At 48.3% G+C, this 24,776-nt stretch overlaps 1 protein-coding gene across 8 annotated transcripts in view; it reads right to left on the reverse strand.

The window, feature by feature from the left end:
- Window positions 1–24,776, reverse strand: part of SIL1 (SIL1 nucleotide exchange factor) — a 97,395-nt gene that overhangs the window by 28,794 nt on the left and 43,825 nt on the right. For all 8 annotated transcript variants that reach the window (XM_037397601.1, XM_037397606.1, XM_037397599.1 and 5 more), the window contains 4 exons: window positions 15,787–15,907; window positions 14,444–14,531; window positions 11,458–11,649; window positions 6,577–6,698 (listed from right to left, as the gene is read on the reverse strand). In XM_037397601.1, coding sequence (XP_037253498.1) covers window positions 6,577–6,698; window positions 11,458–11,649; window positions 14,444–14,531; window positions 15,787–15,907 — 523 coding nt within the window. The remainder of the gene's footprint in view (window positions 1–6,576; window positions 6,699–11,457; window positions 11,650–14,443; window positions 14,532–15,786; window positions 15,908–24,776) is intronic.

Raw genomic sequence — 24,776 nt, forward strand, 5'->3', positions numbered from 1 at the left:
ATTGAGGCTGGATCCTGCATTTCCTGCTCTCATTGTTCATCTTCCTCCCATTCTTTGCTTCTTTGTTCTATTCAATGCACTTTTTCAAACTCCTTTCTGAAACACATTAGCAACGGGCTGTTACAGCCTCCTGTATGCCGTGATTAAAGAGTAGACGCAGATGCCTCCTCTTTGTGGAGCGTTTGGCACCTATTACTTGGAGGGAATGCAGGAGAACGGATGACATGGGAAAGTCACAGCAGGTCATGAAAATAATGTAGGTGGTTAGGCAGGAAAATCTTTGAAGGTTGTGAAGCCATTAGCCGAGAGCACAGGCTGTAGTAAAAAGGATAAACAGAGAACAGAGACGATGAATAAATAGTGGCTGAAGAGACAAGGGAATACACGTCGTGTCCAGTGATGAAACCAGGTCTACACTGAGAAACAGCAAGTTTGGGCTGGTTTTTTATGCAGAAGGTGATTAGGTAACCGGTCTGAATGCATGTTTTAAATGGAAACCACCACAATAACCAAAATGCTTTAGCAGAGCGCATTCACTAAACAAGAAGAGACGACCCATGTGTTTTGTATAATGCACAACCCGGCCGCGATGAGGTTCTCCTGCAGGTTGTGTCACCAGACCCTTGCTAAAGAGCAGGTGCTGCCAACTCCACTGGAGCAGCTTCCTGGTGCTCCCGACCCCGCCGTGTCCTCGGGCAGCGCTGGCCCTTCTGCGAGGCTGTGGTTTCAGGGCAGGCCACCTCGGGCAGGGCTAACCACAGGGGACCGGTGGGACGCTGCACAGCTCTGGGAGCGCTCACACCTCTCTGTGAAGGACACACATGGGAGGGACCACCTACAGAGCTGAGGCTGAGCCCCGTGATAACGGGAAAAATGCAACAGTACTCCATGCTGGGGGTGGGTGGGGGAGGGAACCATGCTGCTGGAGGGTGATGTGAGGCTAAACACACCAAGTTCAGCAATATGCGTCTTTGCTGCTCAACCTCTTTGTCCTCCTCTTTGCACCACCAGCTCAACACAGCCCCCCTGGATGGGGTAACTCACCTCCAGAGTTTCCACATTTTACAGGAGTGACAACATCCTCAGCTGAAAACCAGTCCCACAGGGTGAGGCTGAGATGGCCACCCCACCTTGTCCACTCTTTAGCAATCGCAGCCACCTGAGAAAAACACCCCTGCCACGGGACGAGCACCCAGCCCTGTGCTGCTGCACCCTGCCACCTTCCAGGCACCAGCATTTCAGAAAGCAAAACCAGGAGCAAACTTGGATTCTAGATTTTTCTTGCAGGGTCTGCTCTCCCTGTCTTCCTGAGAGCACAAGGATGGAAGTTTACTGTTTAATTGTTAATTACACTTTCTTGTTAGATTTCAGATGCTGAAAAATGTTTAGGGATTTCTTTTTCTGTGTAATTAACCATGATGAAACAGAGTTTTATACTGCACTGCAGTTTTTGTTAAGGTTATTCATAATGGGGAAAGGCTAAATAGGTTGAGTTCATTATCATTATAGAAAAAAAAACTGAGATGACCCAATCAAATTAATTTAAAATTAAGTGCAGTGAAGCTGATAACTCCACACAAGTCAGGAGTTCAAATAAAAATAGAAGGGACAATCTACAAAGGAAGAAATTACAAGCGGGCAGGGAGTTGAGCTGGAATTACTGCAATGGGAAGGTGGCAAACACATGGCACTGGCAAACAGGGCCACTGGAAAAAACAGTGAAAAGGCATAAAGAGACTGGCAAAGATTGTAGGATGTAAAAGGAGAAGCTGGAGGAGGAAGGGACGAACATGAAGATGGATTTAAAATAAATGGGTAGGGACAGTGCTTGTTAAGCTAACTAGATTTATTTCTCTGCCCAGAAATTCTTATGTCCTTACAAGACAGTAGCAAAGCAAGGTCTTTAATTTTACTTTTCCTGGGTTTATTGCTTGGGCCTTAGTGTTATTTAACAGCAGTGAGTGTCAACCAGTTCCATTGTGAAGCTGGACTTAATTCAGAATCATTAAATCTGGTGGAAGCTTTTTCCTCCTGACAAGGCATCCTGAAGATGCTGGTGCTTCTCTAACGAAACATGGCAAGCCACGCACCCTAGGAGAACGGGCACGACCGAAACACTGATGGATAGAGCAGGGACAGGGAGACAGCATTCCCCTCTCCCTCCTCCCAGAGAAGATGAGGAAGCATCGTGATGCCCGGCCGGTTTTGGTTCTGCCGAGCGCTACTCAGACACCCCAGCAGGGCACTGCGCAGGGAGGCAACGCAGCCCATCGCTCTGGGCTCTTTTTTTTAGGCTTATCTTGAAAAGCAGACATGTGTTTTATGCCTCTTTTTGCTTTGCCAAAGTGGCATGAGCTCTAAACAAGCCTCAGAGTCAGGTAACATGAATAATAGTGATCAGATGTTCACGATGCACGTTGGCGTAGTTTAAGGGGTTTTATCTCCTGGGAACTGGTTAAGACAAGCAATACCCTGATGCGAGCCACCTCTAGAAAACTCCTAAGCACTGCTAGATGACGGTGCTTGAGTTACCTGTGATGAGTTCAGTGCCAAGTCTTTACCAAGTCCTGTATCATTTGTTTCATCACTCAGGGCCAGAAGCGGGAGCAGCGAAGATGCTGTTGTTGGAAGAGGCTGTTCTGGGCGCTGCCCACTGGATGTATGGCAAATGTAAGCTCAGACCCTCAGTTTGACATCCCGTCCCCAGCTCCCCAGTTTGAACAGCACATGGGTTCCTAAAGGACTGGCTGAAACGGCACAGATCTGTCAAGGCAGCTGCACAAGCGACTTTCCTCCAGACTCCCTACCTTGGCCTTGCTGAAAGCCCATGTTCTGCACTTTCTGCCCTCCCCCCATGAAATACAAATGGCTTCTCTTTGCCTTGGAGGACCCATGGCTTAGCTTCTCTCCATCCTCACCTCTAATTCACCCCTAAGCATACGGGCAGCATTTGGGAAAAAAGCTTCGAGAATGCATTCAACATAAATTATTATTCCCCTTTTAAACGGATTATAAAAATCCTTTTATTACAAAATATTAAAATGTTCAAATTATTGGTGTGGAAAAACGTTTCCTGGAGGTAAAGTTTTTAAAAATTGAGGTTTTAATTACAAGCATAATCCTTTCTGGCTAACATTTCCAGTCTTGTGAAACAACTAGATACAAACTGCACGGAGGCCTGGCTGTGCTACGAACAAAGGAAGATGCTGCCTGTAAATAGCTTAGAGGACATCAGAAGACACTTCTCTCATCAGCAATCTTTTTTAGCTTAATATAGCTCCTCTTTGCATAAAACATTGACATTTTTGCAATGTTTGGACCCAATGGTGCGAATGCTGATTGTCATCCGAAGATACTAGAGTGTACCTTCAAAAATATGCAAGAACATTTTACAGACAGTAGTTTTACTTGCCTTCAAAACACTGTATCTTAATATTTCATACTTATATATATTTAAATGTTAGTACCACCGGCTGAATGCTAACATGCTTTTATGCTAATGCAATCACTGAAAATCCAGATAATGTTGTGTATTGGCATATACGGTTAGTGAATTATGGATACCTAAATGTACAATCCCACATGCCTAGCAACTATTTTTGTTAGTGCATTTAACTTTTATTTGCAATCAGAGCACTTGAGAATTGTTCAAATCAAGTTTACTTTTGCAAACTGCTGAATGGAAAACATTTTGTTAAAGGTTTAAAAACAGTAAGACTGTGATGAGGTTTTAGAGTCGCAATAAGGGCACCGCTCAGAAAACTCTACCAGATGGAACAATGTTTGATCTGGTCACACGCTCGGCGATTAAAACCCAAATGCCTAAAGTGAAGGGCATGTAAGAGAAACAAGAGATTAAATCTTGATTTCTTCCATATCAGGTCACCCTCTTCTATGGCAGAGGCCCACAGAGAGGGGCAGGTGGGTGCCGGGAGGACACCATCCGTGCAGGCAGCACCCTGGCAGCGAGACCCTGGGACCCCTCGCCTCGAGGACCGAACTCCACTGCGCTAAGGCTGCTCTCAGGACCAGCGTAAGCCATATAAATACAGGCGATATCAGGCAGGAAAAATCCTGAGCTGCCCTGGCTGTGCGCCTTCTCCTCCTACTGCCTTTGCTGACCCAACGCCTCGGCCAGCCACCTGGCCCGTTGGCTCAAGATGCTGATCCATTTGAAAACCCTTTTATCCCAAATCCTATTTCAGCACAGCCAGACCCCTGAGCCGGGTGCCGGACAGACTGTGCGCAGGCAAGACCTGGGTGATGCAGCTGGCTGCACCATGCCTTACCTGCTTCACTGCCTGACCAGAGTTAAGGGCAATGCAAATGTGGGGAAGACCTGGATATCTGTAAGAGCTAAAAAGTCCTGGATGTGACCCAGGCATGTCTGGGACTGCTCGGTGTCCAGTGGTTCTCTCCTGCCTACAGACAATGCCGACTGCCCTCTCCAGGTTCAGCTGTTCCAGGAGTTGATGACCTCCCGGCTGGGCTGAGGAGCTGCTATCATCATGCCCCGACGTTCCTCTGGGAAGGTTTGCCCAGCTTGGAACTGCTGGCCTGAGCCAACCTGGCTGCAGGGACCTGGGAGGCGGCCACAGACCCATTTGGTAAGCAGCAGACCATTGCCTACTGCCCAGGCAGGGCTCAGCATCCACCGCGGGATCTGGTACCAGCCCCAGGCACACAAGGACGGATCAGATCATGCCCCTACAGCCCAGTGAGCTGTGGCACCTCTGGGAATTTCCTGGAAAGTCCTCCCACCTAACTGAGGCCCCTAGGAACACCCACGAGTGAAGGAAATAAACAACAACCCCTCAGAAAAACTCAACATATCAGAAAATGCTTAGCATGAAGTACTCAAAATGCCCCTGGCAGTTTAAATGGAGCATGGAGTAAGCTGAGCAAATGTATGAATAAACAAATTAAGCAGATAGCACAAAGCAGACGAGTTGGCACGTAGGTGTCTATTGAGAAAGTTTAAGCACAGCAAGGGGAAAAAAGCAAACCCAAAACCCAGGCATAATATTCCTCACATTTCGGAACTGAGCTCTCAGACAATACATCATCTAAACCACTCGAAATTACCATCTGTCAGAATGTCCTTTAAAGAAAAAAAGGTCTGAAAGTTTCCAAAGCAGTATTTTAATATTGTCATATCAGAAAAGAAATTGTTTCTGTCCAAAGAAAGGCATTTCAATTAGCTGAGGAATACTATGCAAAAACATTAGTTTTGTGGCCACTGCTACACGCTCATATCACGAGACAATGAATTTCCTGAGTCTTGATCATGTCAGGTTAGCTAAATCAGGGAAGACGCAATTTAATAGCCCCCATCATTTTGCAAGTTACCTGCAAATGCTTCCAGACCCTCTGAATGGTTTTCTCTTTATGGAACGTATAATGAGGAGTCTAGATGCTATTAAAGAACCTAAGGAAATAATTACAATATTGTTTCAAACATTAAGATAGGCCATAATATGAAGAGCGGGTCTGTGTTTCTGATGTGAAGAGTGTATCTTACTGTGATCAGTAAGTCAAGCTGTTTCAGACTATAAACTAGGTCCTCTCCTGGTGTAAATCTGGGTACCTGCTGCTGTCCATGAGGTCACGTTACTTCACACATGCTGAGGACCAACTCCATTGGATACAAGATTGGAAAAGAAATGCAGTTTTGTAGACTATATATTAGACCAAGTGATAAATAATTTATAATGGTAGAGAAGGTGACCGTATCTTTAAGCATAGAAATATGCAGATATAACAGCCCTGACTGTCAATCTTCACTCCACCCTTCTGACCCTGATCCATCCAATGCATTTCTAAAGCCTCTGCACCTGCAGATGTGCAACACACACACCACAAAACCCCAAAACCCACAAAACCAAACGGGCCCAAATAACTGCTGGGACCCACAGGGTACCACCTGCAGCACCACACGCTACGCCCCGGCACGAGGCAGACGGGGCTCCTCCAGGCAGCAGCCACCTTCCAATGAACCACCAACACCCTTCAGACCAGTCTCCTCCTGGCTCAGCCTGCCGACCCTGTTCCGAACCCCACGACTAATCGACACCCCTTCGGTGTCAGGTGCATATGTCCGTGGGGCTAACCCCCCTCCAAAGACAACACACAGGAGCTGCTGTATTTCTGAAATGAGCACCTCGCTATCCCAAAGCAGCCAAGGAGGAAGGTGCTCCCTGGGGTGCTCATAACCGCATCACCCCCCAGACCTTCCCCCAGAGAGGGCTGCCAAGGGGAGAAGAGGGGAAGTGGAGTTATTCCCCTTGGACTCTGCAAAAACGAGGAGCCCAGGCAAATCAAGAAACAATCGCAGCTTCCACACCAAATTACTTCTGGCTAAGTCTAACGAGCAGAACAAGGATGCCCTGAGGAGAAGACCAGGGTAAGTGGTGCTGCAAGGAAAGGGCTAGGCAGGGGATAAGGCAATTTGGTGTGTCACAGGACAAAAGAATTTTCCAGTTCCTGCTATTTTAAATCAAGAGAGATGATGAGAAGCACAGAGCCCGTCTGGTCTCCCAAGCGTCACCTTGCCACCCAAGGCGGGACAGAGCTCACCCTGACAGCGCAGCTCCCAGTACGAAGGCAGCGTGCTCCTTCAGCGTGGCCTCGGTGCTGTTCAGCCCATCGATCACCAGCCGGAGCCCACCCATGGAGAGGAAATCCTTGGCGTTGTCCACCTGGGAGAGAGCAGGTCCCCATCAGTATGAGACCCCCAGCGAGATGCTGCTTAACACCTCTTGGAGAACACCTTGCTTCAGGAAGCACAGCACCTCTTCCCTCCTGCTCTGAGTTTTACAAGCAATTAAAAATCAAGAGGGAATGACTATGGCTTGAATTCCGTACAATGCTGCCTGCGAGCAGTGCATGTCCTGGCTGCAGAAGCACTGACAGGGGGCTATTATCACATGCAGAAGGCATTGCTAAAAACCCAAATACTTTGATAAGCTATCAAAACTATTCTCAACACGTATTGCAGTAATTCAGGTAATGCCAAAAACTTGGTAGGTCTAATGATGTAAAAACAACCCAGTTCTTCTCTCTCTCACCTGAGCAAGCCTCTCCTGGGAACCCAGGGAATTGTATGTTTTGCAAATGTAATTAATTAATTGACGCTCTAATTGTAGCACCAGGAGGTAGGGATGTTTAAGAGCCTGTCAGCAGCAGCGGTACATGGGCAGCATCACCTCTGCTCGCAGAGAGGAGCATGGGCGGTCCTGGGCATTCTGCACGAGTACCGTCAACAACCTCACGTGGACATGGAAACAAAAAGCCAGTCATCCTTGCTCGGAAGGGTCAGCCAGGGGCTTCCCCTCGGGGCAGCCTGAGCGATGATTTTTCTAAAGCAGACAATACTGGACTAACTACCAGTAGGGAAAAGTTTAAACATTAGTGGGGATTCATCACTCCACAACTTCAACCAGACTTGGAGCTGACCAGGCACAATCACAGCAGGCATCTGTTCTCGGAGAGGAGGAAAGAAAAGGGCTCCGAGTGGCTCACAAACAACACTTAGAGAAACAGCGCAAAGTGCTTCAAGGACAAAATTTGGTCCAAAGTCAAATCAATGCATTTTGGTTCTCAAGGATTTTTTTTTCCAGTTTAAAAGGGAATCTGATGGACGCTCAGAACTGTGTGTGCAAAAAGATCGCATTTAGAATTTTAACATTTCTCCTCCCTGAAAGACAGGTAGACAACAGCATACATTGGCAGATGGGAATAGAACATAAACCCAAGTTACTGGCTGGGCAAACCAACCTCCCCGACTTCAGCCAGCAGACCACGCTGCTGGGGTGGGACAGGACAAGCACCACAAGGCATTCGGGGTACACCAGGCTCGCGCACCATGCTGCAGTGTGAACGCTCCTTTACTCAACAATGACTTCATGCTTAGCGTTATATTTATCTTAACCATGTGCCTTCACCAAAATTGGCCGTTAAATTGGATATTTTAGGTACCCAAGAGAATGAAGAAGCTACTTAGCTTTATGTCCTACAGGTATGTCTTTACCAAAGCAGGACCTGGGGAGCTACAGCTCGTCTCTTCTCCCCAGCGGGACAATACCCACCGCTTGCTGTCCCTCTGCAAAACTGGTGACAGAAAGCCGATCTCTGCAGGGCTGCTGGGGCTGATTCAGGATTTGTAGCAGCTTTTGTATCCTTTCAGATCCTAGTCTTTTAACTGTCCCTATAAACTGGTCCTGCCAGACCTCTTACTTTTCTGCTGGCCCATCTTTGTCTACAAAGAAATCTATGCAGCAACCCAATTTCAGCTGCCAGTGGGTCCTTTTATTGCTCAGCCTCTGTAAAAACTCGGAGGCTGTTTTAACGTCTGGAATTGGACATTGACTTCTGCTCAAGAAGGAATGCATAGACAGGCAGAAGTTTGCATCCAGCATCAGTCGTGGTAAAACCAGCCGTCACTGTAAGCTCAGCCCCAGCATCAGTGAGACACCTCAGCTGCAGAATATAAATTGTGCTGTAAAGCTTATTCTGAAGTTGTTCAGGTTTTTATTAACTGGAGTCTGTTGTGGGAGCTCCTTCCCTCACTCACTAGTTTAAAACCAACAAAATTCCCCAAACTCAACAACGTAAAGGTATTAACCTCTCTGGGGAGTGGAGGATGCTGTGAGGCAGCAGCTCGTGCCTTGTTTCAGTCCACTGAAATCAGGACAGAAGAAAGCCAAAGATCAAAAGAGCTCCTGAGTAACGTACGCAGGCAGCGTGGGAGACGAGAGGGATGGGAGAAGAGCAAACATGACAGCAGTTATTCAGGGAGCAGCTTTCAATCGGAGGAGAAAGAAAATGGGGAGGGAAGGTGGGAGAGAAAATGTTAGAAAATGAGAGCAAGGAAGAGCAGCATGTCAACCGTATGCAACAGAGAGGAAATTAGCAGTGAGAAATGGTGTAGCATGTCAGAGGAGGGGAGAGAGAAAGATAAGGAGAGTAAGTAATTGAGAAAAAGAGCCTGCAACGTATGAGAAGGGGTCTTGGCTCTGCATGCTGCTGTGCAAGCACCATTAATTCTGTTTATAAATGAGTTATGCTCTGGCCTCTTCATATTTGCATTTGGGTTTTATGCATTACAGATAACCTAGCAAGCCAAACCTTCCTGCTCTTTCTCCAAGACGGGCTCCCAAACATGCCAAGTTGAATCCTGACTGATGAGAAGTAAACCAGAGTTGGCAACCAAAAGCTGAGCAAACACAGAGCCCTTCAGCTGACCCTTCAATGGCAGGAGAAAGCACCTCTGCCCCAGCTCAGCACTGGCCACAGTTTCCCCTCTGCTCCCTGGCAGCCAGCTCAGAGGCACGTGCTGCTTCACGTCCCAGAGCTCTGGGATGCTCATGACCACGCCATGGAGCAGAGAGCATCCTTTGCCTGCAGCCCCTACAGGGCATGGCATTTTCCACTTGACAGGGCATTCTGTGCCCTGGACAGAGCAGCAGGACAGCCAGGAGCCAAATAATTATCAAAAGCCATGGCACATTACCATTCAGATGGGGGCTGGGAGAAGAAGGAGCAGCAGACCCATCACCGGCCCCACACGTCGGTGCAGGGTGCCCTGGGCCACCCACCCCTCCGAGGACCCCTGTCCTCCAGCGGCACGGCTGTGGCTCGCCGCAGAGGACTCCCAACAAGTTCAGCCCTTCCAGGGTTATGCGGCACAAGCGTATTTGGCTGCTATTCAGTAATTACATTAAGCCAGTGCTGCTAAAGTCAGTACCAAGCAGAGATAATGCTCTGGACGCATTCAACTGGCTGGAAGAAGAAAGAGGAGGAAAAGCCATGCTGGCTTAGAGACAAGTCATATTTCTTATCAGCTTCCTGCCTGATGAGAAGGTGCTGCCCAGCCATCTGCCCTGACAGCGCAGGCACAGAGCGACATTGTGATCGATGCACAAAGGAGCCCTCTGTACGCCCTGCCAGCCCCCTGCCATTTCCCCCCTGCTGACCCCTTTGATGCTGGATGTGGTTCCCTTTGATGCTCCAGTCCCTGCCCCGGGAGCGGGGACCGCTTCCCACTCCTCTCGCCTTTCTGAAAGGGTTTGCCCCATCCCGGGCTGCAAGCAGGTGGGATTTTATGCTGGAAAAGTCCAGACCGTTAAGCTGGAATCCAAAGCACCCCAGGGTGTTTTGGGCTGCTTTTTAGCATGCTGGCCTGATGCTCTGGCACCCTTAACCAGACAGAATTAGCCCTGAGTATAAATACGAAGCTCTTTGGGTGCCCATTGTTCACACATATTCTCTGAGTCAGACAGATGCCGTCACTGAAACAAAAGCGTTGAGAACAAACAGCAAGGAAGCCTCTGCATGCGTATGACAGAGATGTAGTGTGGAAATTCAAGACAAAGAGCCCTGGAAATAACACTTCCATTAGCTTGTGCATGGACTGCCTCTCTCTGCAGCACACTCCTCCAACTACCTTCCCCCAAAATACCACGTTTGGTTTTAAGAAGTGTCATTCCAGTGAAAGGTCTCACACTGGCATCTCCCAAGAGCTGTCCCATCCACTCTCTGAAATGACAAAGTCACTGAGGGTGACAGTGGAAACTCTCCCAGTCCATTCCAGACTTCCCCAGTCGCTGGGGAGGGAGCAGCCCGGCCCTTTGCCACAAGGCAGAGCACAGCCTGATGCCCAGACACGCACCCACGCCGCTGCAGTGTGGGAAGGCACCAAGCACCCGGAGGAGAGCGGTGTGCCCGCAGCCTGCAACCCACAGGAGGTAGAAATGTGCGAGCTGAAAGCAGAGCAAGGTAGATCAGAGGGAGGGGTGGGGAAAGCGTGAGCATAAACCTGAGGAAGCGAGATTTCAGGAAATATATTTAACCTCACACAGAGCCGACTGGCATGGCTCAGCTGAGGCTCAGCAACTTGCCATTTGCCTGAGCCTTCAGTCACGGTCGCCACCAGCCCAGCTGTGAGAGAGGCTCTACACGCCACTTGCTACACACTCCCAGACATAACAGAGGCATTTGGGTGGCTGTTGTCTTCACTGGTACGAAGACGTTCTCTGCAAACTGGTGCAAGGACACCTACCCGCAACCACAGAGGCTTTCCGTGGAAGGAGCAAGAAAATAATTATTTTCTTAGCAGCCACCACTCCACCTACCCAAAAATGGCAGATAAAATCCCATTTCATAACATATAAGCATATAAAAGAAGAAAAAGGAAGGGCAAGAAAAAAAGCCTGAGAACAGACGACAAATCAGGCAACATTAACCCCTAGGAAACTGCCCACTACTGGCACGAGCAATGATTTATTCAAACCTGGATACAAAATAAGCCTGCAATAGCGCCCTGCTGTCTGTTATTATCCCAGGATTATGATAATTAAGCAATATGTATTACCTGATACCAGTAAGAAAAATAAAACCACATTTATGACACCGTATCCCCTGGATTTTACACAGTAGTTACTAATGCATTTCTGTTACCTGGTGAACATAATATTCAAGATCATAAAGTGCCGCTACTTTTTCATTCAGTGTGGAGGCAGAGCTGTTGAATTTGCTGATTAATTTAACCATAATTTCATAATCCGTTTCCATCTTCACATTCAGCTTTTCAAACTCCTCCTTCAGCTGCTCTATGGGCCGGAACTTCTTCCTCACCTCTTCCTCGTGGGCCTTGAAAGAAGGAGGAGGAAACCAGACATGAAGGCAGGTGACACAGACAGCCAAGAAAGACACAGAAAGACACCCCCGCCCCAGATTTACACGGGGACCCTGGCTGTCTGTGCAAACGGGTGTACTGCTGTGCATCAGAGACGCAGGGACAGTTCTGAGTGGTCCTGGTGAGAAGCCCACGAACCGAGTTCTCTGTAAGATACCTGCCTCGGATACCAGCAAGCACCTCCCAAGCCCGTACCTAGGGCTTTTTCTATGTCCTACACACCTTCCAAAACAATGTAAAACCCAGAGGCAGGCAGCACTGCTGTTCTCTGTTCACCTGCAAGTGGATCTTCTCAAGACCTGACTGCAAACGGCCCTCAGCAGCCCCCCAGTCTCACAGCTGACCCTGCTTGCAGCCAGAGATGGGGCTGGAGTCCTCCGGGGGTCCCATCCAGCCTGAACTGCCCAGTGACCCCATGCCAGTGACATCAAGGAGATCTCGGATGCACACAAAGATGCTTCCATCATCCCGATCACTTAATGCATTTCAGGATGGCCTTCTCCCTCAGGGACACGTATGCACTCTGTTGGGGACAGAAGCTGTCAGAAGTGAAGCGGGAGGACCAGCCATCAGATGGGGACAGCTGAAGCACCACAGGGCTTGGCCAGGAGATAGCTCGTCCTGCAGCACAGCTTGTCTCCCTTGTACAAACAGCACCCCTAGGGCCGTGATGAACCAAGAGAGCTGCAGAAAGGTGAGCAGTGAGAAGGAAAAGGCTCTGCCAGAGATCTAAGAGAGCCCCAGAGCCAGCAGGGAGCAATTCTCCAGCATCAGCACTGGTGGCATTGGGACAGGCAGGGACAGAGCCTGCTGTGGCAGAAGATGGAGGAAACAAGAGTCCAGATTCAAGATGGGCTGCCCCAAGAGCAGGAGAAGACAAGAAAGCCCCTTTTGAAAGGGATTCTGTTACAAACATTACCGACACACATTTTTATACAGGAGGAACCCCCAACTAGAGGGTCTGCACATGCAGCACTCCCCCTGCAAGCACCGCGCTGCTCCTCCACGTGTGAACACAAGCCCAGGGCTGGAGCCATCAGAGAAAAAAATAATTGAGCAATGGAAATGAAAGCTCTGACGATCTAATGGCAGCCATACAATTGGTGCTAATGACTACTGGCCTAATTACTATAGGTACTACATGGTAACACAGGATGCCATCCGCACCCCAACCACACAGAACTGCTTTTGCAGGAGCGTAGATGGGAGTGCGCTTGGTGTAACTCAGTTTACTTTGACACAGTTACTTCAAGGATGAATTTGCTCCCTGCCGGAGTGATTTTAAATGGAGTACTTTAGGTCCATTAGACGTAGCTGTTCTTAGCCCAGTTCCTGGGACAATACTTATTCTAACAGTTCTTTTTTGAAATACGGCTTATTTCAGATAATAGAGTATCACTAATTTTTGCATTTAAATGACATTCCTTCAAGAAGTCCTGCTCTCAGTAATACTGGCTGCTACGTAAATAATCTTACAGAAAAAGAAATAACACCCTTGTGCCAGATATGAAAAAGAAAAAAAAAAAAAAAAAGCCTTTCTATGACTCCAAGTCTTTAAAGCCTTGATTCCTACCTCAGTTTTCCTTCAACTGAGACAACGTCAAGGCAGCAGAAGCTAGGGGCTAAGAAGATACTGATGAGTGGAAGTGGGAAAAAGGGCTGCCATCCACCTGAGGAGTTGTGTGTCATCCCACCAGTGTCACAGCAGTGGCAGGGGACCAGCTCCAGCCCTGGAGAGGGCTCAGAGTAGCACTTCAGTTTTGTTTTGCTTTGGGTCATGCATTACTTGTAACTAAACAGGAAACCTAGAAATTATATAAGGAAACTTCAACCTGTGCTTCATCACATCCATTTGGGTTTCACTACACAGGGCACAAGTTGGAAACCTAAACCAAGGAGGACAGTGAACAGCAATTCCTTTACCAACACCGTCACGCTGTGATCTAGTCTGCTCGGGGGCCTGCAGGCACCTCTGCGAACCAAGTGGCAGCTGAATAAATAAATACATCTTAACAGCAGATAAAAATACATCCAAACAACAAAAAGGAAATCAACCCACAGGTCCACACAAGTGTGTGCAAGTAGCATCTCTGCATTATTAATTCAGGTCTAATCACACCGGTATCAGAGAACGTAGGGGAGCAGCATCACACTGGAGAGCCTACTGACCATACCTGCTTTGGGTTCCCAGGAGAGATCTCATGGCTTCGCTTGAGTGTTGGCACACCAAGGACAGCAGTAAGAAATTGGGGTCTGCATGGCTCATGAGGACGGTTGTGTGGACACTGTGCCTGGTTTGCTACCTGAGATCTCACTCGAGTAAAGACCAGAAAGCAGCAGCATCTGATGGCTGATCTGGGGCCAAACTGCTGATCCCAGCCCACTGTCCCTCAACAGCCCACGGGATAATCGTTACCAAAAAACCCCGGAACTGAGAATATATGTAAGTACTTAAAAGCAGCTTGCAATACAAGGCCTTTAAGTTTGAAATTATTAACGTGGACCTGAACAGAAGTCTTCCCTTCTCACAGAAAAACAGGATTAGCACAAAAAGGGGTGAGAGTTGCCCAGGGAACCACATCACTAACAGGCTCGCAGAGGTATTGTAGGTCCATATTCACCAAAAGGTTATTCTGCACAGTATTTTCCCCAGCAACTACTTTAACCATCACATTTCTGAGATGCATAACATAGGGTATTCACATCCATGTACTGTACACTTCTTTGGAAACAAGGAACTCCCCTTACCTTCCTTTCTGCCTTCTCACTTTCCTTCAGTTTAGCCAATGCCTTCTTCAGCTCCTGGGATGTGAATGAATTTGAGTCAACATCCACCCTGCCCAGCAACAAAACAAAACATGTCAGAAGCAAACAATTGTGTATCTAATATTTTCACTGTGATACACTAGCAACGGATACTGTCAGGAGGAAAGGACCCAAGAGCACTATGTTTCCATGCACTTCACTTAAAACACACAAAACCCCTCCATGCTCAAGAAGGTATTAGTCCAAGTGCTACGTATTGTGCATGGTTTGCAGACACTTCACCCTGACAGTCAAAAAAGGTTCCGTAATCTGCACACTGACCCAAAATCTCAAGTCGTAACACAATAAAAATAGCCGATTAATTTATACCTCTGAATTTCACATTGCAACACAGAAAAGCAGGAAGTGTTTCAGAGGAAAAATGAAAAAGTGCCACTGTGCCACTAAATCATTGCTAAGGACTTGCAAGCTTTAACATGGAGATTTACAGCTGAAGTTCTGATGATCGTCACACACAAAGTTAGGGCAAGGGTAAACGCAAGCAGAAATTACATGGAAGTGCTAAAAAAAAAATATGTTGTGCTGCTCTTTACACCTATCTCATTGGTTCAGAGAGTGTTTATCTGGGCCACACACACTCTTGCACAGAAAAAAGGAAAGCCAACTGTTGAGGCATCGTGAAGCTAAAGAGCCTCTCCATGCGCTGAACAGGAGTAACTGGGGGAGCGAGGGAAGCAGTGATAAATCCCACACACTTTAGGAAAAGAAAGTTTCCCATAGTAACTAAACCTGTCTTTGTTAGGAGGGTGCCAACGGGAAAGTCAGCACCAGTGAAACTTTTAAAACAACTTTTGAAATGTGGGTGCAGGGAAGGCTGTCTGATCCAAGGAGAACGCCAGCAGTAACTGATGTGTAAATGAATGCTGCGAGCCCGCTGACTGTACAGAGCTAAAAACACTGTATCTGGATCAGGTCAACACAATCAAAGCCCCTCACAACTGCTCCGATGGTTTCAGCTTAGAAAGTAGTTTCAGGCTGATTGCTGCAGATGTTTCAAAGGACTGCTGTCATTCAAAGGCGGCACATTGCAAATTTAGTTTCGGTGTCACGGCATGAGAAGCCATGAAGGTGTCTGAATGTGCACTCAGGGCACTGCTACCGCCATCCCAAAGGGATCACAAAGCACAGGTTCTCAGCACTGCTGAACTCTTAAACCAGCAATTAAGTCTCAGGAAGAACCAGCAAGGAAGTGAACCGGGGAACCCGGCCTCAATAAAAGACATGAACCCCGCAGCCCACCCACCTGATGCTTTGCACCACCATACCTTTTTCTTCTTCTCTCTTCTCTCGTGTCACGTTTTCCATTTTCACTATCTGGGAGCTTGGCTTCTCTGTCTCCCATCTGCAGATTCAATCGTACGTGTGACCCTGCAGGAACGGCTTGACCTGCAAACCAAGGTCGGGTTATTCCAGAGCACGTGCATTAGCCCAGCTCTGCACGGAGGCAGGAGCTGACAGCACATGCTCCTGCCTACGCCAGGGAGAGAACAGCCTTGTCCCGCAAGGGAACAGCAGCCAGCCAGCCCCTCTGCCCTCCATCAGCAGCCCTCAGACACAAGGGCTGTTCTAACCTCGCAGAAATGCCACCCCGACTCACCGCCTGCCTCTCCGTGCCGCGGCGCAGGAGGGACCCCGAGCCCAGCGCAGCACCGGCTCCCTCCTCCCTGCCGAGGCCACCTGGGGAGCGGTAAAACCCACATCAGGAGCGGATTTGGGGGCTGTTTGGGAAAAGGGGAATCGGATGCTGATGGGGGTAGACAACATAAAATACAGCTGCCCAAGTGAAATCAAAGCGTACAGACAGGTACGCTGGATATGAAGCACACCAAGGCGAGGCTGTGTCGGTTTGGAAATACTCTGTTAAAAAGAATATATGATCACTACTATCTGCCAACAAAAAATACACAGAATACATTAAGGTTTGGTTTTAAATGCAGAAAAGATGGGAAATTCAGAGTGTTTTTTCTTGGTCATAATTCACCACAAACACATCACAATGGGCAGCCACAGCACCGGGATGGAGAGGTGGCAATATCTGGCTGCTGTTTCTCGATGTCACTCCCCCTTCTTTTAATGCAGGAAATCTGCCTGCTTAGGAGAGCAAGGCTGCAGCTGCAGGAATGCAGAGATCTCAGCTGCACACAGACAGACAGACAGACCCCACTGCTCAGGCTACACTATTGATGAGGTCTCCCTATTCAGCCTTTCCTTTATCTGCTTCCTTTTACCTACAAGGATGCCTCAGATAAAACAGCACACCACACAGGAGACAGGTAGCATCTCCCACCAAAGGGAAGTGAAGACAAGGATAATTAATTTGTACAATAAATACACGTACTCAAAGACAAAATGCTCTAGTCTAGGGAACAACCAGATTGATCCCTCCCTCTTCAAGACCAAAGAGGCATTTCACTGATCAAAGGACCTGGTGCTTCCTACATAAGACCAGGATGTTTGTCATAATTCAGACAAAAACATTTCAAAGCCTAAAGCCATCCAGCAGGTATAAGTGCATTTAGAAAGATCAGGAAAATCCATTTGGGAGGATTTCACATTAAAACAGGGTGCATTTCTGATAGCTCCTCTTTCTCTCCACCATCTCCTGTCCCTAGGGAGTTGCATTGGTTGGATATATGAGGGGACAGATGTGATTATCTTCCCCCACCTTAAACTATGCAAGGACAGGCTAGACACGCCACCCCCGCACGTGGCACACTCTCCTCCGACGGCCCCAGACCTCCTCCTGCTCCTTTACTTGTGAATCGCAGCAGCTTTAATCTGTGTGTCTATCTAGAGGAGCATCTTCCCACTCTGAAAAGGTGGGCTTTGCAGGAACTCGCTGTGATAGCTGAGCTGTCCCCGTCACAGCGATGCAGGCAATGCAGCTGGGACACACCGGTCAAAAAGGAGCTTGCAGGATGTCCGCAAAAAGGACCACGCTGCACCACCTCTCCCAATTTCAGGAGACACTGAGGCAGGGGTCAGAAAAAAGCAATAATTATCAAACGGCACTGTGTGCCGAACACAGAGATGCACGAGGATGTCCTCCTCCTCCACCAGCACGAACACCGCTCAGGGGCAAAGGTGAGGGGCAAGCGGGGTCCTTGCCCTCCCAAAGCCAGCGCCTTTCCTCGCCGGGTCACAGGCACCGGGGCAGCCCAGGTTACAGCCACAGCACTCACTGAAGCGACTCCTGAGTTGTCAGACACAGCCAGAAATAAATGTCCCCGTTAGAAGAGTACAGTATATTCCGACTGTCGTGCTCCCGGTTCATCTGGCCACGTTAGTTCACTCGGTTGCCAGCAGAGAGGAACAAGGCTGATGGGCTTTGCTTGAAAGAAGCATCAAAAGGGAAAGTACGGGAGCAGCCTGCAGAAGGGCTGAGCGGCTCCCGTGTGATCAGCCCTCCCAGTTACTATTTTCAGCAAGCAGTAAACAAACGAAAACATGAACCCCACCATGCACGAGCTCACAAACCCAGCGCAACCAAATTCAGGAGGTTGCCATCAGAGAAGACACAAACCTCTCCTTGTTTCTGTTTCTTCGCGCTTTGCTAAACGAGATGTGACTGAGACCATCCAACCCCAGAGCGAAGTCCCAGCCTCGATGTATTTAAGCGCCTTTTGTTGCTACAGGGATTTCTTCTCGCTATTGCGCACAGCAGCACAGGTTCATGCCGCAGCAGGACAAACATACTGCTTTGTTAAATAAATCAAGACACACAGCTCTCTCTTCGGCAAAAAGATTGGCGTAGTCACTTAAAAATATTCCAGACGTTTGAGACAGGATGAGGTCTTCAGTCTTGTTTAGCTTGGGGTATTTTGAAGTATTATTCATAAAGAGTGTTTGAGGGTGGGTTGACTTGAATAATGTGATTAAAATTGCCGATTCAAATGAGCAAGCTGGAAATCCTGAATTTTAATCATGTTTCACTATGTAGCTTCTAGACACTTCCCTTAAAAACAGCTGATTCTTTTTGATTCCTATAATTTGATACTATTCAACAACTGGGAGCACACACCGGAGCGATACATATGTAAGCAATTACACAGCTTCACGTGCTGTTTAATACAGAATCATACTCTTAATAGCCTTTTTCCTAAAATAATTGGTTTTTCACTTACTGTTTGTATTAAGTTGCATTTGGGAAAAGAAACAATTTAAAAATATAAAAACAAGTTTATATTTAAGCAATTTTTGACTTTTTTTCTCTTTGATACATTAAAACAACAAAAAAAAGATTATGTCTATCCAAGCAGGTATGCATTGCATGTCTGTGCTAGTGAATGAAGCTGAATGGTCTCACTTTCCAGAGATCTCCAAATCCTACAAGTACTAGATCTCATCCTGTCCTACTCCCTTGCTCCCTATAAAGGGAAAGAAGAGTTTCCATTTTTATTAATTCCCCACCCCCAAATCAACTACTAGTAGAAATAGCTGCGAAAACCCCTCCGTGAACCCGCAGAAAAGGCTATAGCTGTCGGAGGAGGAAGCAGCAAACTCCTTCCCCCACAACTGCTTTGTATTATTTACTACTTTAAAAATATCCCCTACGTGGGGTTTTTTAAACCACAACTAAAATTATTTGAATACACGTTACTGCATCAGCTTGGGTTGACGGATCCAAGGGAAAGCCAGGGGGTTTAAGCAGACGACCCAGTGTCCCTGTCAGGGATGCGCCACCCGCCTGCCCTCAGTCCCTCAGCCCTCCACCTCACAGCCAGAATGATAGCATCCACCAGGTGAAATACTCCCAGGGGATAAAAAACCCCTTGCCGCCGCACAAATGACAAGGTATTTATTGGAAATAAATGTCAAAGCAAAACGACAGCATTTATTCTCCGAGCAGGAGACACTGATCCTGTGGCAAGGCGCTGCTGGGACGGCGTTACTGCCGTTCTGGATTAATCCCTTTATCAGCCGCGGAAGCGCCAGGCCAGGCTTTGCTCTCCCACGGGAGCTGGACCACGACCGCTTGGACTCCCACTGCTCCCTGGACAGACCGGCACTGTGCCTGGGCGCTCCACCGCTCCAGCAGCCGCAGCCTAAAAACTCCTGGACTTTTGGAGGTCCTGCAAGTGCATTAGCATTCATCTTATTTGGATGTCTTCTGCCTGTCCTGAAAGTTGCTTAAAGTGATGCCAAGGGAGAATTTAATTTATAGCCCTATTCTTTTAATCTTGGTCAGCCAGATTTTTTCAGACATCCGTTTATTTCTTCTTATAATATATTAGATGGAGTTACAGCACTGGAGTTGGCTTCAAGGCAGCAAGTCACTTGCAGGGGTTCTGCTGACATTTATAAACTGATGCTATTTCTCTCTTGTGTTTTATGTTATCAGCTAAACCTGTCGACTTAAATTATTGCCTTGTAACCAAATCACAGTTATCTGTTATTCTGTTATGTGTATGTTTCTGAAGCTCTATACCTATATCAAGCTTCGCAGAGGTTGAAAACAAGATGATAAATAAATAAACAAATGGAAAACAGAACACACTTCTACCACACTCACAACTAAGGCAAGAATCAGGTGCATTAATATACAGGATAGCTAAAAGCAGAAGGCTGCGGTGCTGAATATACATGACGTAGCAATACCCAAGTAACCTCATCTCTCTTTTTCTAGGCCAACCCAACGACCAACTGTGCTTCCTCACAAAATAAGCAAGGTCTCTTTCTGCCCTGTTCCTTCCCAGTACATATCCCCCCTTTAGTGCTGGCCACAAGCGGTTTTGCATTTCTGTGTGGGGACAAGGCTGAGCCCCAAGTCATTACACAGCAACAGGCAGGCATTAAAAATAAACAGGTAAGTTTAACATCATACATAGACATACAAATCCCATATCGAGATGGTGCAGTAACTCACTGTGCTCCTGGCAGCAGCTTCTCCATCCCTTACCCACCCCTTGGACTCTTGAGCCGCCACCCATTGACCTGCTCAGCAAGAGAAGCCCACAAGGGACACGAGGCTCTCCCCATCCAGAAACACCTTCTGGCACCCATTTTCCCCTACGGCAGACAAATGCCCCCCTGGAAAGGCATCTGCAAGCAGAAAAAAGGGCGATCCTGCTCACCAGACAGATCCCCTGGTTTCTCCCCAAGTGAGTATCCTTATTTGCCATTGCAAAAAAAAAGAAAAACCAAAACCAACAACCAACACCAACCCCCCCAAAACTCCAAACAAATCTATTAAAAACACGAAAACAAGCCACAGTTGTGAGTCAGTAACTGGCTCTGCAGTTCTCAGAAATCACCTCGCTATCACAGCAAGCATCAGGTAACATCTACCTTTCTTTACTCTTTGTTTCTTTTGTCACAGGGGAGTGAGGGGACAGGGACTTTCTCTCTAACACAGGCAACAAAAGAATCTGTGAATCAATACATGAATGTTCCCAGCAAAACAAACCAGCAGTGCTGCAATATTAAAAATAATAAGGCTGTATAAGACCGACAGAGCATCCACAAAAAGTTATCTGATGGCACCATACCTACTCCTTTAATAAAATAATGATTAAAAGAACCCAAAAAACCAAAACAATACATGGAGACAAATCCCAGGAAGCAGTGGAGCTCCACTCTGCCGCATCACAGGCACCACGAGCCACCAGTGCCACAGGTGGCTCAATGGGAGAGGCTGGGGCAACACATGCTGGGGACACACAGGGGGACCCAGCTGCGCTGGCACTTGCTCATGGTGCCACCCTGCCGCGGGTGGGCCTGGGGAGAGACGGGGGTGTCACGCAGCACGGTGCTCCAGCTGCACAAAGATGCTGCCTGTTTCTCAGGCTGAACGCTGGGCTCTGAGGAGCAGGGAGGAGCCAGCCCTGGTCTGAAGGGGCTCAGTGCGTGCTCTGACCCCCAAAGTCACCGCGCAGTGCCGTCGAGCAAGGAAGCAGCAAAGCCTGGCTGCTTTTTTTGGGTTTGGTTGGTTTTTTTAAGGGTGAGTCATATGGCTCCTTGGATTGCTTGTTATTTCAAAACAGAACATTTTTACATACAAAAGGAAGGGAAGATGTGTAGAAGACACAGGTCAGGAAGAACCGGGTTACTGATGGAGGCGGGAGCCCAGAGCCCGAATTTCATTTTGCCACTTCCCTGCTCACCCATCTACAGCCCCTTGCGTTAGTTCACTTTCTGGCACTCACCACTCCTCCCAATTAAGTGCCATCGGAAAAGGTCATTAATATGCTACATACCACCTCTTCCAGATAGCCAGCGGCGAGGTTTAACGGCATCAGGCCTGGAAGCTTCTCCCAGCAGCCACCCCAGCATTGCCCAGCATTTCTCCTGTACCCCGCCAGGGGCAGGGGGGCTCAGGCACCTGCACCCCCATGTCAGGCAGACACTCCTACGACGTGAATCGCTTTACAAAGCCACTTCACGTGATCTCTTTCTTCCATTAGTTCTGTACTTCTCCCGGGAAACCACAGGTGCCTGCTGAGCACAGCTCATCCCGGGAGAAGCACCACCCTGGTCACTGCCCCCGGCTTCTCGGGTCCACACCGTCAGTGGCAGCAGGGGCTCTAATTACCTACTGTAATTACTTATAGAGAAAACCCTTTTATAATCACTCTAGTCTGCCATGTTCCTCAAGCACATGCCTGTCGCATCCACAGGGGATGGGATGCCAGACAAACCCCTGCCGTGACCCCCCACAGCCCTTCGCACCATGCAACCGCTCCTGGGGCAGAGGGGCTGCCTCTGCCTGCTAATGAGAAGTCCTGGCAGCCTCAGGCTGGTTTTATCACCGTTATTTTGTCTTATCATTGCACCCCAATACAAAGATCCTGCTGTGCAAAGGGCTGACAAGGATAAAGAGACGTCCTTCCCTTCCTGGGATTACAAAGGAAAGGATGAGAGAGGAGTTTTATCCTTACGGCGGCATGAGAAACAGCTCAGGCGGCTGCTTTCTCCTGCCTCCCGGAGCAGGCAGACAAACGCTGAGCAGGAGTGGCCCAGTCCCCAAGCCACAGACACAGCTCTCAGCCCCAGCTCGCACCAGTGTCTTCCAGAGACTCCTGAATGTGATAAATTCTTGAGAGACTGAACGAACAGTTAAAAAAATCTTCAACAAAATCAAGGATGCTTCATGTAAGACAATTCAGTTGGTTAGTTTATCTAACAAATCTTTTATATAATACACCAAGCTATGCTAATAAATATCCTGCAATCCAATCTGTCAAAATGATGTCTAAATACATCTCCAATTCCAATTTTGTTCCATGCTGCAGCAGAGCAGGGACAGGAGCCACCTGAAATGCTTTCAAGCTCGCCAAGTACGAATCTTGTTATTTCAAAACAGAACATTTTTACATGCAAAAGGAAGGGAAGATGTGTAGAAGACACAGGTCAGGAAGAGCCAGGTTACTGATGGAGGCGGGAGCCCAGAGCCCGAATTTCATTTTGCCACTTCCCTGCTCACCCATCTACAGCCCCTTGCGTTAGTTCACTTTCTGGCACTCACCACTCCTCCCAATTAAGTGGTGAGTACAAGTACAATCGCCAAGTTCCCCGTTCCACACCCAGCGCTGCTGCTGGCAGCAAAGCCATCCCTGGGAAAACCCCAAAAACACTGCACTGAGACATCCCAACACAAAGTGCCACCATCCCTGCTCCTGCCCAGGCTCCCCATGTGTCTCAAAGAAGCAGCACTGCTTTCTGCTGGGCTTGAACCCTACCAAACAGGGTACAGAGAAAGGGCCATTTCTATTCCAGTTTCTTATTAAGTAAGAAAGAAGCTACTTACTGGTGCTCACTGGGTTACTGTTTTCCTATGGCCAGTGCCACAGAGACCGTTGTGTGGACTCGGGGTGCCAAGGGCTCCTCACAACCAGAATTACAGGGAGACATGGGCCTGCAGCCAACCTCGGGAGAACTTTCTTTCTTGCATCCTATTTCTCAATGCCAACTGCTTGCTGGCTGCAGCAATAACCATGCCTTTAAACACCATCCATCAGGCCTACAGCTCAAACATTTGTTTATCTGAAAAGGGTTTTAGAGCCTCTTTTGTCCTAGTGCTCAGAGGTCTTCTCTGTAATTTGTTTCCCTCGGCAGATATAATAAAAACATTTTTTAAATGATGCCAGAAACAAATCCCTCTTTCCACAATCTGATCTGCAGCTAGCAGAGAACAAAGGCTTGCAAGGATGGGGCTTTCCGGTAAGTAATGTTTGGGTAGGCATGTGACAGCATCCGTTACATTTGGACACTCAGCTGGACAACCACTTACGACTGCCAATTTAAACTGATCCAGTGCTCTCCCATGGCACCAGTATTTATGTTCTCTCAATTGATCAGCAAGCGCCAGGGGCCATGAGCCCAGCCATCCAAACCAGCGCACCCCGTGAGCAGCGGGCTCCAGCTCCCGACGCCTCCTGCCAGACCCCTGCTGCCTGCATTCGGCTTCGCCGCTGGCTCTGGCAGCGGGGGCGGAAGGGGAGGGAGAGGCAGGGAAACCCAGCGGTGGCAGGGACCAACCCTGGCTGACACTGCCAGAGCAGGACCATTTAACTCACGCCCACCATCACTGGCAGCCAAAAAGATTATTCTGCCCACGTAGCGTCGCCTCGTGCAGGGGCATGCACAGAGCCGAGCTAGCTGTGCCTGAAATCCCACCCAGCCTCGACCCTCCCGCAGCGGGACAATCGCCGAGGACGAGGCAGCCGGCTGGCACGGGCAGGGCAGGCACGGACCTCCCGCAAGGTGTCTGCCGCTTTCCGGGATGCTCCGAGACAGTACGCCGTGGGAGCGAGGGCGGATGCTAGCGAGGTGCCTGGGGAGGAAGGCTCTTGGGGAAGGAGCGGCGGGAGGGCTCGGGAGAGGACATATGGTGCCTCTCTGATGGGAGTCGCTGCTGTAGCATCTGCTGATATAGCTTCTGCTGCTGCCAACACAGAAAAGCTTCATATGGCAAAGAGCTCCTCGCAACAAGTGCTTCTGCCCTTCCACCCCACTCTCTGCAAAGGCTTCTCACTCACTTGCACTGCAACAGCAGAGAATACACCAGGAAAAAAAAATAGCACGGAAGGAAGAGGAAGGGTTGCCCTTTCGGAAAATTGGCAAAAACACAACGTTTTCACTTCCTAAGCAAATCCTCATCCCCAGCTTCAAGCCACCCATTTCTTACGCATTGCCACACACCCTTGGTTAGACACGATGTGCGCACTTAGTGATCCAATACAAAGCACGCAATTTATTTTCTTTTCTGATATTGGGCTCAAGTCTGTGAACTGTAGTAGTTTAGAGAGTTTAATCC

The sequence above is a fragment of the Falco rusticolus genome, chromosome 8, assembly GCF_015220075.1.
Source record: "Falco rusticolus isolate bFalRus1 chromosome 8, bFalRus1.pri, whole genome shotgun sequence".
NCBI classification, from domain to species: Eukaryota; Metazoa; Chordata; class Aves; order Falconiformes; family Falconidae; genus Falco; species Falco rusticolus.